General features: G+C 36.5%; 1 protein-coding gene across 1 annotated transcript in view; it reads left to right on the top strand.

The window, feature by feature from the left end:
• TENM3 (teneurin transmembrane protein 3) overlaps positions 1–19,619 on the top strand; it is a 569,896-nt gene that overhangs the window by 122,683 nt on the left and 427,594 nt on the right. Inside the window, exon 4 of the mRNA XM_067551693.1 lies at positions 14,152–14,454. Coding sequence (XP_067407794.1) covers positions 14,223–14,454 — 232 coding nt within the window. The 5' untranslated portion in view covers positions 14,152–14,222. The remainder of the gene's footprint in view (positions 1–14,151; positions 14,455–19,619) is intronic.

Here is a 19,619-nt window from a genome sequence, read left to right as displayed (position 1 = left end):
ATGCTGTGCTACTGGGTTGCAACCCCAGACAGATTAGTGTCAGCATTGATGACTTATTGAGGACCATTATTTTACAATGAGCCCAGGGAGAAAGAAGCCAGGAAGGCACTTATGAGTCATCAGGACATGGAGGGACATGCCTGCGGTTGGGGACTACAAGTGCTTTTCCATTCCATGTGCTGTGAGCTTGTGTTTGAAACAAGCCGCATGGCAGACCAGAGACTATAAAATGCAGCTTCACCATCTCCATCTTCCTACTTCTGGATCAACTCATCTATAATTGAAGCTGTGAAACATAGGACTGAGACCCATCCAGGTACTGAATGTACGTCAGAGGAACTGTACAAGCCTGCAAACTCCACAATTCTTCTAAAAATCTGATATATGTGGACTTTGAAGTCATTTGTGTATATCTAATTGCTTTAATCATTTAACATTTCTCTTATTTGTTTCCTTTATAATAAACCTTTAGTTTACTTACTAAGGGATTAGCTGGCAGTGTGGTATTTTTGATAAGATCCAAACTTATATTAGTCTGGTAACATGGCTGACTCTTTGGGGATCAGGCAAACTTTTTTGGTAAAGGGACAGATTTTTAATAACATATCTTTACTTGACCTAGTTTCTAATTCGGGGCCAGAAACTGAAATGCAATAAAGGGGGCTGTGTAGTTTCTTGTTTTTAGCTTCTGGATAACCAGTGTGGGGGGATTAGAAGCACTGTTTGTGACTGGTTGGTGAATCTAACTGCAGTGTTAGCCACCAGTTTGGGAGAATCTGCTCTCCTTTTGCAGCCTGTCCTGACCTTGGCAGTTTCAGGTGGGCTACCAGAGGCAAGGTTGAGTCACCAAGCACTTGAAGAAGAAAAAACAGTTATTTACCTTTTCATAACTCTTGTTCTTTGAGATGTGTTGCTCATGTCCATTCCAAGACCCGTCCACCTTCCCTTCTGTTGGGCCAGCTGGCAAAAAGGAACCGAAGAGGCAGCGGGGGGCGTACATGCAGTACCGTAGAGGTGCAACTCCAGGGGGCGCCTGCACCAACACGACGGGTACCACTAGAAGAAAAACCTTCTGACAATTTTGTGTGTGGCATGCACACAACTACTTGGAATGGGCATGAGCAATGCATCTCAAAGAACAATAGTTACAAAAGGTAGGTAATCGGTTTTTATCAATGCAAAACATGTTTTGATAAACTTAATTTTCCTTATGTATCCTGAATATTTAAGTAGTTTTTTTATTTAACTAATAAAAACAATTTTTAAACATTGGTTTTGTGCATTTTGAGTAAAACCTCATTTCCATCAAAATGCATCTTGACACACATTAAGAATAAAAAAATTAATCATCTAGTAAATAAATTATTCAACATTTTTATCATAAAAATGTAAAAATGAAGACTGAATAAATACATTGCGAGACAGCAGGGTCAGAAAGCAGCAGGAGGGTGATAGAGAGGAGATACATAAGCCCTAGAATGATCAAAGCCTTTTTCCCTGTGGACTGAGCAGGGTTTACTACAGGTCAGTTAGGAGCACCTGAGGCCAATTAAGGCCCAGCCAGAAACCTGATAAAACCCCCTGCTCCAGCCAGACGGGGGGAGAGGAGATCTGGCAGTAGTGTTGGAGGAGTGCTGCATTTGACCGGGGGATCAGAGAAGAGGCAGGAGAAAGGTACAGAGACCAGAGAGGGGGAAGTAACCCAGGGGAAAGAATTGCAGCCGCAAGCACTGTCAGCAGAGCATAGCTGCTATTCATAGGGCCCCTGGGCTGGGCCCCAAAGAAGAGGCTTGGTCTGGGTCCCTTCCCTCTTTCCCTTAGCCCCACTGGGCACTACCGGGGTGGCCAATGCCCAGAAACGGGCAACAGGCGGCGTCCTGATCCTCCACGAGAGGGAAGAGCACAGGACCCACAAGAACAGAGCTGTCAATTTGTCACAATATATAGATATATCCTCCAGCTTACCAAAAACAAGTATCAGATTTTGCTAACCAGTGAGAAATTCTTTAGAAAAATAACTAAAAAGTACAAATGAAAACCAGATTAAAAATCAATTATTTAAATCAAGATTTCCTTCTTGCTGATTTGAATCATGGTTTAAATCAGCAAACAAGAAATCTTGATTTGAATCATTGATCATGTAAATTATTTTGATTTAAATCAATGTTCCCTGGGTAGAAAAGGGGGTGTCTAGTAAAGGGATTTAGAAAGAAAATGACATAGTCTGATCAACAATCAAGGAAAATGATCCTGGAGGTTTTTTGTACAGATGAATGGAGATAATGCCAGAGAAGAAGAGATGGCAGAAGTCATCGCCGGAGATAATGAAACAATGGGGGCAGGAAGGAAAGTGAGCGGGGTTGGAAACATGAATAAAGAAGCACAAAATTTTCACAGAGTTGGATACATGTGTTAGACATGAATGCATTAGTAATGATTACTGATATAATTTAGCACTTATATAGTGCTTTACATTGCCAAAGCACTGTAGAGAAATTAATTAATCTTGTTGTGTGGGTAGGAAAGCAAATATTATTCTTCTACTTTCACATGATATTTTTAATGTTTCCTCTGGTATGTTTTAACCCAGCAGGAATAATTCTGCAGAACATACAACTGGTAGCATTTTAAAAAAATAAATAAATCTGGCAACATGCCATACTATGCCCATTGTACTAGTTACTCAGTGTTGGAATGAGGAAAGTCCTGTTCCAGGGCTCTCGTATCTGTCTGCCTTCCACACAACCAGAATGTCAATTCTTTGAGGGAAAATAGGGTAATCTGGACTAATAAGGAACAAGATTTTGTGATGTTAAATTTAAAACTATATAACCAATTCTATATAGATTATTTCCATTATTATAGTTTTTTCAGAGTACTTATTAATTATGGTAGGCAAGGTGTCCTCATTATTTGACACTTATGTCATGTGATCAGGGTTTGAAAAATCCACTTACCCATTTGCTCATGATAAGCAGAAAACATTTCTGAGTGAGTTTCCTCAATTTTCACAGACTCTAAGGTTTCATCGTGTTATGAAATGGAGAAACTGAGAAGGTAATCTTTTAAACTTGAACAGAGAATAAAATGATACAGTGGCATGTTCCTGAGTCTGCAGATGGAGAACTTCAGTGCCTTTACTGCTGCTCATACCTTTTACGAGCTGCAGTAGAGTGAAATCTGACCATTTGTCATTTTTCACTGCTCCTTTTCAGAAGTCTGCTGGCAGCACTGAAAGTGGCAAGAACCAGGTCAATTTAATTTTGTTTTTGCTTAGAAAAGCTTTGTGCAGCAGCAGAAGCAGGTATTGGAGCTGTTTGCCAGGGAGGAGGACTCGCAACTTAGACTGAAGCAGGGGTAAAATAGCAAAGACTGCCACTTTTGTAGCAGCCAAGAGGCTGCGGGGCAAAGGAATAAAGAGGCTGTGGCTATGTACACACTACAGCTTATGTTGATATAAGTTACATCACTCAGTGTTGTGAATAAGCCACCCCCTGAGCGACATAAGTTACACTAACCTAAGTGCCAGTGTAGACAGTGCTATGTCGGCCGGAGAGCGTCTACTGCCGCTCATGGGGGCTGGAGTAATTGTCGATGAGAGTTTTTCCCTGTTCCCTGCACTAGCAGCGCTACAGTGCTGCACCTGTGCCACTGTAAACTCTAGTGAGCTTGAGAGATGTCTCTTGTAGTAGTCAGAGGGTTTGGGGATGTAGGCTTCAAGTTTAGCGGTATCTTCCTAAATTCCATTCTGTTTAGGAGCCCTTGATGAACTTCCATGTGTGTATGTCCCTGAATAATTCTCTCTCTCTCACGTATGGACAGTTTGTTACTTTTTTGCACTAAAATATAGTAAATAAAACGGCATTCAGACTTACTTTGTGTTTCCTAATTTATTGCTCATTTTTTCCATTTGCTCCAGTTTTTCTCCTCACACTTTCTTGACTTGTATCTTTTCCTGTTTTCTTTTTTCTTATGTTTCTGTATTAAGCACCAATTATTCCACCTCCTTCCTGTTCATTTTCTTTCCTTTGTTGTGCCTTTTGCCTTTCATTGTATCTCTAGTCTTTTCCAATAATTCTACCATCCTTTCTCCCACAAATCCTTTCTGATCACACTCTCATCCTCCTCTTATTTCCTGGAGGTCAAACCCTCTGTCAATAGAGTGAGTCATTTCACTCCTCCCTCAATCGATTTTCTCCCTCATTAGTCCTCCCTGTGTTTTACATAACAAAATAGTTTCCTTCATCCTCAGTCAAATTCCCCAAATTAAAATCAGATGATTCCCCTCCCCCCCAACAAATCAGATTTCATCTACACAATCCCTGCGATCAACTCGCCTCAACAAGTTCACTCCCAAACAAAAATCAATCAAATGATCCCTCAAAGTTGCATCAGATGCCCCCACATCTCCTCATAGGTTGCTCCTCTTCCACAGTCTGCCTGCTTCTGTGGTGCTCAACCCTTTTTAGAATCACAGAATCGAGGTCTTCTAGTCCAGTCCCCTGCACTCAAGACAGGATCAAGCATTACCTAGGCCTCCTCTTGTGTACTTTCAGGGCCATAGTCCTATGCCAGGATTGCTTGCTCACTTCTAAGGTGTGTGGAGGGGAAGGAGTGGGGGGAGGGGTCAGCAGTTGCTATTGTCACTACTTTCCTCCAAAGGCTGTCTGTCTGCTACTAGGGCCTTAGTTAAGACAATAATGACCACATGGCCCTCCTTGGTGCTGCTCACATCATCAAAGTGAAGCATCTGTTGGAAGAGGTTTCCCTCCCTCCCCCTTAAAGAGAGAGGTCTCTCATTAACAACCAAAAAAACCTCAAACTCAAAAATTCTCTGTGCTTAGGAGGTCAAGAGCCCCCCAGGTGAATTCCTGGTATCCTTGTGAGCTGCTTTGCCTTTGATTGCAGGGTACTTGATAGTTAATACTGAATTATGTATTCATTGTAAATTCTCTCCTTTTAATGAATTTGAAGTTTTTAGAAAATTTCAAGTAATTCCTTTTGAATTGTGTCATGTAGCAATGGTAACAGAGAGAGAGAGAGCTCTGCAGCCATGAGACTATTGCTGGAAAAAAATACTTAGAACATATAATATTTTGAGTTTTATGTAATTCAAAAATGTGGGGTTAGATGATGACTTGAAGAGGCTTTCTTAAATATCAAGTTGGGAGCCACTATTCTGACAGGTCATTTTTTCTTTAGAATGCTGACTTTGGAAAGGCATACTTTCTAGTTTCTGTGCTAGAAGACAGAGTTCCATTATTAAGAAGTCAGTTTCTAGCTATGATGACCTGAAATATCCATGTATTAAGAGTCATCAGTTTGACTAATGGCGGATCTTGGCTACAGATCATCCTAAGCACTCCTTCAAAGTGTCATTTTTCCAGCTCAGTTGATTTTTGACGTATCTCACTTTATCAGTCATTGAAGTGGAAATTTCATCACTCTTGTATGCCTTTTGAGTTTTTTAGTGTTTGTTTGTAATAGGTTTTTGGGTGATTAGTTATGTGAATTGTGGCATTCTTGTGGATGGAAGGATTTCTTAATTTTTTTTTCATAAACTCAGTTTTGTCTGTAGTGCCCAGCATTAAGACTTTTTAGTTTAATGTGTTTTTAATATACAAATGAAATTGCCTTGCTTGCTTAACACCTAAAACCTATAAACATTATATACCTGATGCAAAATGTAATAAATGTAATATTTCTCTTACTTTTAGAAATTAGCAATTGTCATCAACATTCAAACCAATGGTCTATCTAGTCTGATATCTTATTTCAAACAGTAGCCGATGCTTGATGCTTCTTGAAGCATTATAACTCTACTGCATCTATTTATGTGTTACTATATCATGGAAAGAAATGTATTCCTGTCCTCAGCAAGTGCTCAGTCTATGATCTGACATATGAAGACTAGTAATCCTTGTAATTTATTTTGTGAATGTAACCACGGATGTTAATCTTACTTATAAAAATCTAATTATTTTATCACATCTTAAGTGATTTATTTCAGTTTTATTCGACGGCAGTGTGTTCTACAGATCAATTATATGTTGCTTAAAAAAGCATTTCCTTACATCTTTTTGAAATTTTTCATTGTTACCTCCTTGTTCTTATGAGAGAGGGTAAATGTGAGCACCTTGTAGGCCTTCTTAATACCTGTATCATGTGTCCTCTTCCTCCTCTTTTCAAGCTAAGTAATCTTAGTCATTTTACTCTTTCCTTGATTTGAATTGCTTCCTCTATCAGTCCTGCATGTGCCAAATTACGTTTATTGCTCTTCTATGGACCTTTTTCTTGTCTGCTAATCATCTCTGAGATGAGAGGTCTAAAACTGAATTAAGTATTGAAAGTGAGGAGTGTACACCACAGTAGTTTGATAAATTGATTTACATAGTGACATGATACTGTCCATATTGTTCTCTGTCACCCACTTCAATTACAGTAATTTTATTCTTTTCTTTTAACTAATCTGTATATGTATAGTTTTTAGCTTATAAAGAGCATAAACCATTAAGATATTGTTAGATTCTTTTAATGATTATCTTATTGTTCACCTACCCAAGGTTTCTTGCTTTTAATGCTAGATAGATTCTCTGGATGAAGTATGAGATAGGGTGGGGAGCATTATATGCATTAGGTGAAATTGGCATCAGGTTGCCAAACTGTAATAACACTTTGGGGAACAGAGTGTTGAAACTACTGAATTGAATGCAGCAATTTCCCATAACAATTTAAAAGGCCTACAGGCGTGCTAAAGTTGAGGATAGATGTTTCAGTTAACCCTCTGTAACATGACCCTAAAGTCTCATTTACATCACAGCAATTAAAATATATGTTACAATATGTTTACTGCGACATAGAAGCAACATAATGTAGTGTTTTTTCTTTTTAAAATTGAAGAACAAAACATTTTAAAATCCTCATTCCTGTATCCTTTTCCTCCATCCACTTCTGTGAACTTTAATTCCCAGTATAGCAGCTGTTTACGTAGATCAGTAGAAAAACTATCTTGTGGATTTTTAATGGGATATGAAGCCTTTTACTTCTAGATCACTAACTCAGATTATAATTATGTAGTGATTATGTATTTATGTAGTGCCGTTATTTTGCATGACTCTTTACAAAGATGACAGACCTGTACCTTGTGAAGGGTAGGACAAGAAGGAAAGAGTACAAGAATGAGGTAGTGCAAATCAGTGGTGGAAAACAGGGTGGAAGAAATGGATTTTGAGCTGGAATTTGGTGGAGGAGAATGAAGGCTCTTGGGTTTTAGAAAGAGGGATGACACTTGACTTTCAGGAAGAGAAATATCATTGCAGGTATATAGAGCAGTATGAAAAAGACAGAAAGGTGAGAAATTGCTATTAATGCTAATTGGTGCCTTGGTGGCTGTCATATCAGAGAAGGCAAGGATGCTGACTTACATTGGTGGGATAACATGGGGAAACACATGCTGCTGTTGCCCTGTTTCTGTGCTGTAGATTAGAAGCCTGTCTTTACTGCTGACAAGATGACATTGTTCATGGGGACTTTTTTTTTATTTAAAAAAAACCCTGCCAACATGTGTTTTGTATAATACTACGAGTGTTAATTAGCTTAGAACTATTACCATACACTGATTAAAATCACTCTTTTATAACCTCAGTGAAAAATAAAATGCTCTCTTTGTGAAAAATACCAGGTGATAATATGAAGTTTAGTCTGAAGAACGCTCCTCAGTAAAAGGCTGATGAGCAATTTTGTTGTGCTCAGCTTAAGGAGGACACTTTTAAGGATGGTATGCCTAAATTTTAGCATACCTTGAAATTTTTTTATAATCATCCTTAACATTAAACATCTGTTGGGTTCCAAAAAACATGAGTACAACATCACAAAATTTCCAGCCTCTTTCATATCTCAGTCCACTGTTATATAATTTAACATTATAAAAAGGCCAATGAGTATCTTTGCAGTTGAGTTTGGAAATGTCATGTTCTTTCTTTTGTCTTCTGTTTTGCCTTTGGATCAGGCCAGGTACTGAAATTCGTGCTATGTCTACACTTGGAGCTGGGGGGTGATCCCGTTGACCAGATAAACTCACACTAGCTCTTGCTAAACTAGCGTGCTAAAAATAGTAGTGTTGTCCTGGTAGCACAGACAGTGACTAGCCACCCTGCCTATGTACCCCTGGGGTTTAGGCAGTTTGTACTTAGTGCATGCATGGGCTAGCTCCCCTTTCTGCTGCTCCAGCTCTACTGCAGCTATGCTAATATTTTTTAACATGCAACTTGAATACAGCTAATGGGTATCGCCCCCTAAGTCCCAGTCTAGGAGGTAGCAATAGACAGAGTACAAGAACTCTGCTTTTAGTACATCAGAGAATTAAATTCTTTCATGCTGCCATCAGTGGGATTTGTAAGTAACAAAATATAGTGGCAGACTAAAAGGACTGAGATCTGCAAAATAATCTGACATATATATGAACAAGTTTTGAGTGAGCCAGCTACATAGTCACATGTACAAGGGGCTACTTGCAGACGTAAGCATCTCTTGGTGTATGCATTCTTTGTAGGTGCAATTTAGATGCCCATTTTTGGTATCTTGGGCCTGATCCTTGAGTTGATCTGCATGCAGAATTTCCTTAAAATTACATCCCAGGTATTTTACAGTCAGATACTTATCTGCACTATTTATAGCCTATGCAGCAAGAGTGGCCTTGGGTGATCAATGAGGAGAATACAAGCCTCATATTTTGTGATAATTTCCTGAAGTTTGTATCTCTGCGACACTATTGACAGGAAAAAATGCAGCATGGTTTTGTAAGGATACATTTTATCTATAATAAACTTTTCAGACTCACCAAATAGTGGATAAAAGGAACTCAAGGGAACTTAGTAAACGAAGATGGAAAAGTAATGTCTTGTCCTTCATTTACTCTCCTGATCTTTATTTCTACCTGCTCCTTTCATGCCTCTTGGTCTTAACTGTCTCCGAGTAGTCACTCTGTGTCCTCCTGCATCCCTTGATCATTTCACATTGAATTCAATAGGTCTGCTGTTGGTGGTGCATATATAATTTGAGCCTGATTTAAAGCTTCAGTCAGCTTTGGACCAGGCCCTATATGAGCCATGTAAAAAGAATGGCATTATTTAGTCTGGCAAAGTATGCAGTAGTAGGAGATATCAAAAAAATTATGATGGTCTTTTGATGATTGTGTCCTGTCATGTTATAGATCAGAAAATGGACAGCAACATTTTAAGATGGCTAAAGTGAAACATTTTTATACCTGTATTGTCCATGTCAGGAAATTAAGGCAAAAGGTTTAGAAAGCTGCAAGAAATGGTTAGACACAGCGATGAATGAGAATACCATTTGCTATTCTAATTAGATAAAAATGTTTTAATAGGTGTTGCCTCTAATACTTCAGGCCATAGCTCACCACATGCAAAGATTGGGAAAGAATTTTTCACACTGTGCTTTAGCACAATGGGAGTTTTAGTTATTCATCCAAAACATCAAGTACGAACTACTGATGAAGCAGGAAACTAGATTAGATAAATGAATGATCTGCATTGGCAGATGGGCAGCTTATACTGTATGTTCTTGTAAACTAATATTTTCAGATAATCATTTAGTTTGGGGATCCTATAAATTAGCCACCTATGGCTCAGTCCTGCCTCTTTCGTGCACTCAACACTGATCCTGGATCCAATAATGCAGGATTGGGCCCTTGGTAAGCATTTGACGGTAACCCCAAATGGAATGGATATCTTTAAATAAGACTAGTAGAAATGTTACCTGCATAGTGTTGTCATACCAGCACAGAAATTGGTGTACATTTGTTCCTTATTATTCAAAACAAGAAGTCATTAGCTTGGTCAGATTATTCAAAAGATTACAGGAGGCTGTAATATCCAGTGGTTCAAACAACAAACCTAGGCCTAGAGTATCCTGAATTGACATAGCAAATTGAATTATGGACATATGTCAGCCCGTACATTGTCCATTTCCTTCAGTATATGCAGAGCGTTTCAAGGTATGCTATTATACTCACAATATAATCCCTTACATGGCAGGTGCAAACTGAGAGATATAGCAGGGTGTTAGTAAAAAGACTGATGAAAACCCAAAAAACTCTGTGTGTATTCTAGGAGATATGGTGTCCCCAGGAAATTAAAAACTGTACGCAATTATATACGTGGCATGTGCTTGCTCTGTGCTCATGAGCCAGAAATGCTAGGTTCTTATATGAAATCTTTGATCTGTAAAAATACTGTGGAGAAAGTTATTTAAATAAGCAGCGGTATCTGCCTTAGCTATTTTAATGTCATTTTGAGGCTAGATGATTTAGTAGTTGAATGTCTTTTTGTAAATATTGCAATACAGAAAATTCTCTTTCTGTTCCATTAATTGGGACAAAGCTATTTAGTAGACCATAAATATTGACATATGGGGAAAGTATTACTTGAAGATGAAGGCAAATTTTTTCTTAATATGTTCTAAAACTGGTTTAATTCTATTAGGTTTAAAACTTTAATCTGATTTGTCAAAAAAACTGTTCATGTGTCAAATTAGAGTAACTCTGTTCCCTTGAGCTTTTGTATTGTATTTATTATTTCACGTGATCTTAATATAATGCATTGTAAAAGGAGAATAGTCAATGGATTCAGGTAACTGGGATGCAGCTCATGTTACAGAAAGTAAAGAAAAATGAAAATATCTTGTGGTTTGATGACCAAGGGGTCACTAAAAGTTGCTGGAAAACTTGTTAACACAATAACCACTATAGATAATGTTATAGTGGGAGAGCTGAGCAGTATAGTAACTGACAACCTCAACCTCTGCACTTTGTTTATCAGTTTTTGCTGAGAAAAAAATATTCAGTCTTTTTGAGAGAGAGAAAATATAGCTTATTTCTGAAGATGTTCATAGTATGACAGGGTGAAAATGTCATGCAATAATGAGAAAATGTTGTAGTAGAAAGTACTTCTAAAAAACTAAGTGCAGCAAGAACCCTGACCAGAAGCCTTACAAAGCCAACAGCAAGTTTTCCTTTCCTTGACCTATCTTTGTTGACAGACAACCTAGACTTCAATATTCAGTGCCCTTCTGAATTCAGAAAACATGTATGTATTGTAGTTCAAGTGCTATCTGCAGTTTTTTCGATGACTGTTTTGTGTCATAGTTGGAATAGAGTGGAAAGATTTTTTATTTTTATTTTTTTACTGCTGACTAGGTTAGGCATATTTTAGACTTTATTCTCTCTTTTGACTCCTCTATCTTTCTGATAACTTTCCTTCTGTTCCTCCATTCTACAGATGTAGCTTACATAAGCCACTGATTAAATACATTTTAAAATCCTGATTCTGCAAGATGCTGAGCTCCTCCTGTAAGGGGCTGAGTGCCATCAACTCAAATTGACTTCATTAGGGCCATTAAAGGTAAGATGTTTTACCATTAAATTCAAAATGTGCAGGATCAGGCTATTGGAGCACTCAGCATTTTGTAGGACCAGGAGCTAAATGTCTTATGCAAAACATGACTCTTGTGTCCACTGTATCTTCATAGTTCATGATGACAGTATAATTACCATGAAAGTATTCCAATAACTTGGTGCTATTAACCAGCTTGTATTTTCTAACCTTCTCATTCTTAGCCTGGAGAGGCAGTAGATAACCCAGAAAACTGCCTTTTGAAGTTGTATTGAATTCATTGATTCTGTGTGAAGCAGATCAGTAGTTGCTAACACTACAGTGTAGATTAAATCTTCGTGGATTTTCAGCTTTGTATAGTCATGGAAAGCTTTGCACATAGGACTTTGTTTTTATTTTGCAAAAATACTGCAGAAGCTTGAAGACTTTTTTTTTTTTAAATCCAATTGATCTTATCTTTGATGGTTAATACTGTATATTGATTTTCTCATGACACAATTTAGAGATTCAAAGAATAAAAAAGATCATTAGGTATCTTGAAATATATAGCTAAATAAGAGATATTTCCATCCATATGAAGTCTATACACTGATACAGAATACTCTAAAATGACTGTTTATTGATAATTTAAAGTAGCTCATACATTAATAATTTTATGGTGTGAGAGCTCAGCAGATACAGTATCTGACAATCTCTGCCTCTACACTTGGATTATCAATGTTTTTTGCTCAGCAGAAAATACTCAGTCTTCTTGAGAGGAAAAAATACAGGTTATTTCTGAAGATATTCATAATATGACAGTGTGAAAATGTCTAAATTGTTTAGATATCTATTTTTAAATAAAAAGAACAGGATCATATTTAATATTCAGCAGTCTGTTTGGGGAAAAAAGTATTTAATCTCATAATGTAATTAGGTATATTTCATATAAAATAATTTAAAACATGCACTCTGCACAATGGAAGAAGACAGACGTATGTGCACCTGCACATTTCAGTATCCCTAGATTGAATGAACAACATCATTGTACCTATATCTATCAATTGATATTTGTGCAAGGGAAAACAAACATTCTGACAAGAAAAAGGAGGTTTTTCCCCTCCTCCATGTAAAGTATATTTGAAATTGCCCTAGATGTAAAAGGGAATTTGCTTAAATAGAAGAACTTTCAGCCCTCTGTGTAGTATGTATGTATTCCACGTGCTGTAGCACTTTATCTTGAAATTGCAAAATTGAGATGCATGTAGGTCAAGAAATGTGAGAGCCTTCTAGAGAACTTCAAACCAGATTGGATGATAAAAGACCTGTCATTTAAAAAACTTGAATTGCAGTTCAGTCGTAAATTAAATACTTGCTGAGAATCATTTTTAGAAAGACGATTAATTAATTTGTTTGAAATGAAATATGTTTAAAAAATGTAATAGGTGAACTGATCTAAAGCAACCTTGGTTTTGTTGAACAGGGATTGAAATTATAGTTTGATATTGCTTTGTGATGTGCACTGTAAATTGTCATTTTAATCCTTAGTCACAAAGGAACTGGCCATTACCATCACTCAGCTTTGTAAAACAATTGTGTGATATTTTAAATAGTCTAAACTGAGAGGGCACCAAAGAGCAAGATCTTCTTATAGTCTTTCTCTTGAATACAAAGGAAAGACCAGAAACAGCATAATACAAAATACAAGAAACAGCAGCTTTTCAGTTAATGGGACATTGTCAGATATTTGAATCTTCAGACCCAGGTTTTGTTTATATGTAGTATTTATACACGTTTTTAAATAGTTGGCAAAAAATAACATGAATTATTTTTATTTAAAATGCAATTAAAGTGTTTGTTGTTTTTAAACGATCTCTTGCTCTGTTAGAAAACAAAACGCCTGAGCTTTGTGTATGAGACCCTATAAGTGAAACTGAGTACTCCATGTAAACTGACTGAAACTGGAAAAAAATAAGGAAACGGCACAAATTATCAGAAATAAATTAGTTCTTAAAATATATATTTTTATATTGAGTGCTCCTTCAAGATGTGAGGACTAGAAAAATTATTTCAGATTTATATTTGCAATGCGAACATGAATTTGCACTATTGCAGTTCTTATTCAGGAGTAGGCACTCTGAAATGCACAACCAGGGAGAACTTCTTCCTGATGCCTCTGTTTCTGTAGCCTGTCATGAAATACTAGGTTTGGGTTCTCAATAAAGGACAATTTTCTAAAGATATAAACAGCAACAACAAAATGGAAATTAAAAATTTACAATTTCAGAAGCAGACATTGAAACAGAAGATCCATGTGGGTAGGAGAAAGTCATGTTCCCCTTAAAAGCATGCATCTTCCTCAAAAGAATAATAAACAAATAACAGATTTGTAGATGGGAAAACACTGAACAATAATACTTTCCTACTGCTGAAAGCCAGAAATATTTTATTTCGGGGTTTCTAATTGAATTTGGCAGTGCAGTTTGAGCGTACGTTTTTGGAGCACTCACTTCCACACGGCAGATTAGATGTATACTGTAACTTCTGTTATGGTTAACAGGTTTCTTAGCTAATCTATCAGGCATGCAGCTGAAAAATTAAACTATTGTGTGTCCACGAACAACACAGAGCTGTATTTCAGATACTGTTGAACTATATTTTTTATAAATAGGATCTTTGTTTCTGTGTCAAAAAGACATGGAGAACTCTTAGGAATTTGATGATCACTGATGTATTATGATTTCTTCTTATCTTCTTAAAGGTGGACATAAATTAAATGTATAGAAGAGTTTCAAGTAAGCTGGGCTGACGTGCACACAGAAGGAATGAAGTATGGATGTGAAAGAACGTAGGCCTTATTGCTCGCTGACAAAGAGCAGAAGAGACAAAGAACGACGTTACACAAATTCTTCAGCAGAAAATGAGGAGTGCAGGGTGCCTACACAGAAGTCTTACAGCTCAAGTGAAACCCTGAAAGCTTTTGATCATGATTCCTCCAGGTTGCTGTATGGAAACCGGGTAAAGGACTTAGTCCACAGGGAAGCAGATGAGTATACCAGACAAGGTAGGTAAAACGTTCTAATACTAACGTTTACACAGTTTGGATAGTGTGTCAGTGAGGCATTTAGTCTCTGAGTGGGATACTTTTCCAGGCTAGTTTTATAAATAATAATAATGATACTCTACATGTATGTGGTATATTTAATCCATAGCTCATTATTATCCTTGCTTTAAAGATAGTGAAAAAGCGGTACAGACAAATTAAACCGAAGTCACACAGCAAGCCTGTGACAAAGTTGCAAACAGAACTCTGGTCTCCAGAATCCTTGCCCCACATTAAGACTGCTAGACCACAGTTCTACCTCATCTGATGATCACCTTGCTCAATGTATTGTCCATATAACGTTCCTAAAGCTATGCATAGATATCAGATGATAAATAAAAAATAAATTAAAAAACAAACAAAACCCCGCCCCCCCAAATCTCTGTCCCAAGGCACTAAACAACATATGTAGGTTTTGTGTAAAGGGGTGGTCTGGATGGTTCAGGAAATGAGAAGTATAGTAATGCAATGTCGTCTTTCCCCTCTAGGTCACCAGGGCAGTAATAACTGTATGTTGATACTGTTCTAAAGCTTTTGAATGGCCAGGGTGAAATGAGTTCATAGTTGAGGTCTATTTCTAGTGGACAGATATACAGACCAGAAAAACTACCAGCACTAACTTACATCATTGTTGGCTTTTCAACAACGATGTCAAGGTCTGAAAAGACATGCGGATTAAACCTAAGGATGGTCCCCTCCAGTTTAAGGTTAGATGAGGATTGGTTGGACACCATATGTCACTCTCCATAGACTCCGGATAAAGGATTTTAGTCTCCAGGGCTGTCATTCCTACACTTTTAGTTAGCGCTACCTTATTTTAATTAAGAAACAAAAAATGAAAGGTGTACAGTGTGAAACCCCATTACCTGAAAAGAAAAGGTAGGACCTAGAGCTGACATGAACTCAGTGTAAAAAGTCTAGTTTTTGTGTGGTCTTCGTTTTAGGTGAGGGGAAATAGTTTTCATTGATAGAAAAAGGAAGTTTTCTCCACAGTAAAAAAAATTCTCCAGTTTTACTTTTCTGAAATGTATCAAAACCATGATTTTCATTTTTTTAAAAATCTGGTTGAGAGATTTTTGTTATTGCCCTAGTCTAGGCCAACTGGAAGCCGGTGGCTATGGTAGGACTCCTAAAGTGATCATGTTTACCACCAGAATCATAGGAGAAAGATTAAATGAATAGGAAAATGGTAATTTTTTTCTGCAAAAATTTCAAAGGGAAAAAAAATCTGTTCCTTAAAATTTTCACTGAAATTTATTGGGTTTTTTTGAGAACCTAAAAATGTTTCATTGGAAAAACTGGAAGATTATAAATGAAATAAAAATGTTCTGCAAACTTTTTTTTTTTTTTTTTTTTTTTAAAGCATTATTTTTCCTTGAGAGAGTTTTGGAATACAGTTTTCTACCAATGCTATTTCTGTTGAAATACATATAACAGGTAATTTTCCCATAGTCTGACTCCCTCTTGTTCTTTTTTTTACAGTAGGGTAAACATGTGAAGTAGCTACATAAGTGCGTTAGTTATTTTCTATAATGTGTTCAAACCTCAGGTCATTGTAGGTTTAATTTATTTTTTAAATTACCATAATTTTCAGCCCATCACTTTATTTGGGCTGAGTTAAGAGGCATGAACCTTTCTTTGGATTGTACTGCAGACACTCTCCTGATAATAATAATAATAATAATAATAATAAGTTGAAAGCCCCTGCCTGTGCATGAGTGAATTTCATAAAGTAGTGTGTAAAACAGCTGAAAATGGTTGAGAACTTAAAAATCAAGATGGTGGCAGACCACAAATCCCAGTAATGATTGAATCGAGTGATATTCTAAACAAACAAGCTCTCAACCATGCTTTTAGCTGTTTCCATCACTTCACACTGATTCAATAGACATTCTAGGCTTCAGGGTGATATTTGGGGTTATTGCTTGCGTTGATGGGGAGGTTGTGTTGATTTGAATGTGGATTGTGTTGTGCTGGAAGATTTTTGGATTTGTGCAAGTGGCGAATGAGGGCTGTGTTCTTCAATGAGGGACTGTTGTGTGTGAATTTGATTTGTATGTAGGGGGCTTGTGCTGAGATGTTTGTGTTGATTTGCATGGGTGGCAGCTGAGCCATCATCTGTGCAGCCTGGTCTCCCTTATATAATGGATGAAAATGTGTTGCATGCAAATTAATTGTAGAGTCAGAGGTGGTGATTTGTTGAGCTACCTCTGATATCAGAATGGTTTAAGACTGTTGGCATGGCATAGATAACATGCCGTACTGTAGCTGTACAACTCACAGGTGTAGTTTGTAAACTCAAAATGGCTGAGAACTTAAATTTTGGAGGGTAACAGACTGTGAAACCCAATGATAATTCATCCTGTTGATATTCTGAACCAAAAGAGCCTTCAGCCATGCTTGTAGCTGTTTCTATTGCTCCACGCTGACTCAACAGACATAATAGGCTTCAGAGTGACATTGCTGGAATCTTATTATATACATACTTAAAAAAATCTGGCCTTGTTAATTAAATGTGCACATGGATTGTTCTCTGAACAAAAAATTGTATTTTTTTTTTTTTTAAAAAGCAATGAAATAGCCAAGATGTACATTTATGTAACTTGGCTCAATGTACGCGTGTTGCAGCTTATGTTGTATTTCTCTACATCTCATCACAACAGCGCTGCAGTATTGCAGCCAACACTTATGGCCAAATATATAGGGTATGTTTGGCAGCTGTAGGACTGAGATGCCACTGTCTGGAATGTGTTGTTTTTTTAGTAATGACATCTGGGCCTGTTTGGTTTTCTGTTTGGTCTTTTAAGCTTTTTTTTTTGTATGGCTTATTGGCATCCTCTAGTGCTTGCTGTTTTAGCAGCTGTGGGGGCTACCTGTACCTTTAATGGGGTCAGGTTACTGATTACTTGTTTTGCATTCTTAGATATTGTTGCCCTTTGAGTCCTCCTTGTCTAAAGACATTTGCTTCTTCTTGTCTTGCAGAAGCATTTTGTGAAAAACGTATCCAAGGTTATTCCAAAACTTTATAAATATAAAAAAGACGTTTTCCAATATATATTTATCTTTTTCTCTTTAGAAATACCTATAGTGTACAGAGCTCTTTAGAAATACATATTGTGCAGAGTTACATGCAGAGCATACTGACAGTCCTAATTTAAACATCTAGTTTGCTAAATGAATGGGGAGTAAAATCTATACTAAAAAAATAAAGGTAAAGAGTATGTCTTCCACACCCTCACCCTATCCTGCCCCAACACATCCCCTCCACTTCATGACAGGGGCTGGAGAAATGGGTATATGTGTCAGCTTTAGTCCAGGGGAGAATTCCTTTGCATAAGAACTTTCTCTTATTGCAATCTCTAATCATTTGGGCACAAAGTAGATTTAGCAGAGTACAAAATCTGTCCCCTACTTTATTCAGTTTCCATTGTTTAAGATTAATTACATAAACAGGAAAATAATCATTTTAAGACACAGATATGTTTGTCATTTTATTTTTAAAAACTCTGATTTTTGCTCCAGCAATATAAAATGTTTAAAACATTTGTATTAGAAGTTATTTTAAGTTGAAATGAGAAAATTGGAACTACTTTAATTTATTTGAAACCAAGAGTATATTTTAGGGACAAGGGAATATAAAAATAGTGGAAAGATCAGATATGGATTTTTAGGGAGGTGTGGTTTAATTACTTGATTTACACAAGTGCTTTCCATGTAATTTGCTCATTTTAGCAATTAAAGAAAGATATAGTCAGCTATTCAAGTGTATTTTGCTGTCACTGAGTACAAGGTTTTGGTTTTCAATTGTTAAATGAGTTAGATTATTTTTTATTTACCGTGTTTATAATGTGTAATAGCTTCATTGTAAGGAAATAACTGGCAATTAATTGAAGACAAATTTAATAAAGATTTTAAAAAACGTGTGACATTTTATTTAAAGAAAAATCCCCCAGCATCCAGTTGATGCAAACAAAGAGCCCAAGCCTAATTGCATTGAAATCAATGGGGCCCATTTTTTTTATTTTTTGTGGTCCATTTTAAATTTTTACATAAAAAGCTAGTCTTTGTCATCCTAATTTTTGATACTGGATTAAATAATTTTCAAGAGAATGTTCACCATTTAAAAGGAGGATATTTATTTTGGTGCCCTGTAGATTTTTGGCTAGGGATCTTTTTTTTTTGCTAGTGCTAATTTTAGCAAGATGTGGAGGATATTTATAGATGTGAATAACAAAAATTCTGCCACTGCTAAGTCCCTGATTCAGTAAGATGCTTATGCACATAAATAGTCCAGTTGAACTCAGTGGGACTATTCACATGCTTAAAATTAGGCATGTGCTTTTTACACCTTGCTGATCAGGGACTAAAGCAGAATGGTGCAGAATTTAAGCTTAAAGTTCTTACACCAAGATAAACCATTCTTAAAGTTTGTTGTCCAGTAGTTGATAAATAACAGGCATTCAATGAAAGTCAGATGCACTCCCATGATGATAGAAAATTTCCAATTGATGTTAGTGGGAGCAGGATTGCACTGTAAGTCATATAAAATACTTACAAGACTATATCTGGGAACAAAGAATTAAAACAAAGCAGCCATCCTTAAATATCTGAAAACATTCTAAAAGGGGGGAGACAGAGAATCTAGAGTATAAATACAGTTTGTAACAAGAAGGGTGGGTGTTATTTTTAATGAAGAAGTTACTTTTTAAAAAAACACTTTAAATATTTTTTTTAAAACTGTTTAAATATGTATATATTTAATTTTTATAAAATAGTAAAATGACTGTCTACTAGTGCAATAAGAGAATATAATTGGAAGAGTGCAAAAGAGAAAATGAGAAACAAAAGAAATGTAAAAGTGTGTTGTATGGGTACACTAAGTTATTAAGAAAAATACAATGCAAATACTGATTGTATTTTATATAATGACATTAAGTAAATTTATTAAAAGAAAATGGAGATTCATTATTCCCAGTATCTAATCATTTTAGAGTACAGTCCATCCATTAAAGGCAAGTCTTTGCAAGGTCTGAAGTACTAAGTCCTTGTCACATATTTTAGGATTTTTTGCTAAAAAGAAACATAGTTGCAGTTATAAATCTGAAATTAAATTTCAGTTACTTGAA

This window comes from Emydura macquarii, unplaced genomic scaffold (genome assembly GCF_026122565.2).
Source record: "Emydura macquarii macquarii isolate MOO-44397 ecotype Brisbane River unplaced genomic scaffold, CSIRO-AGI_Emac_v2 contig_1363, whole genome shotgun sequence".
Lineage (NCBI taxonomy): Eukaryota > Metazoa > Chordata > Testudines > Chelidae > Emydura > Emydura macquarii.
Note: the sequence above shows the minus strand (reverse complement) of the source record. Positions and strands in the feature narration are given on the sequence as shown.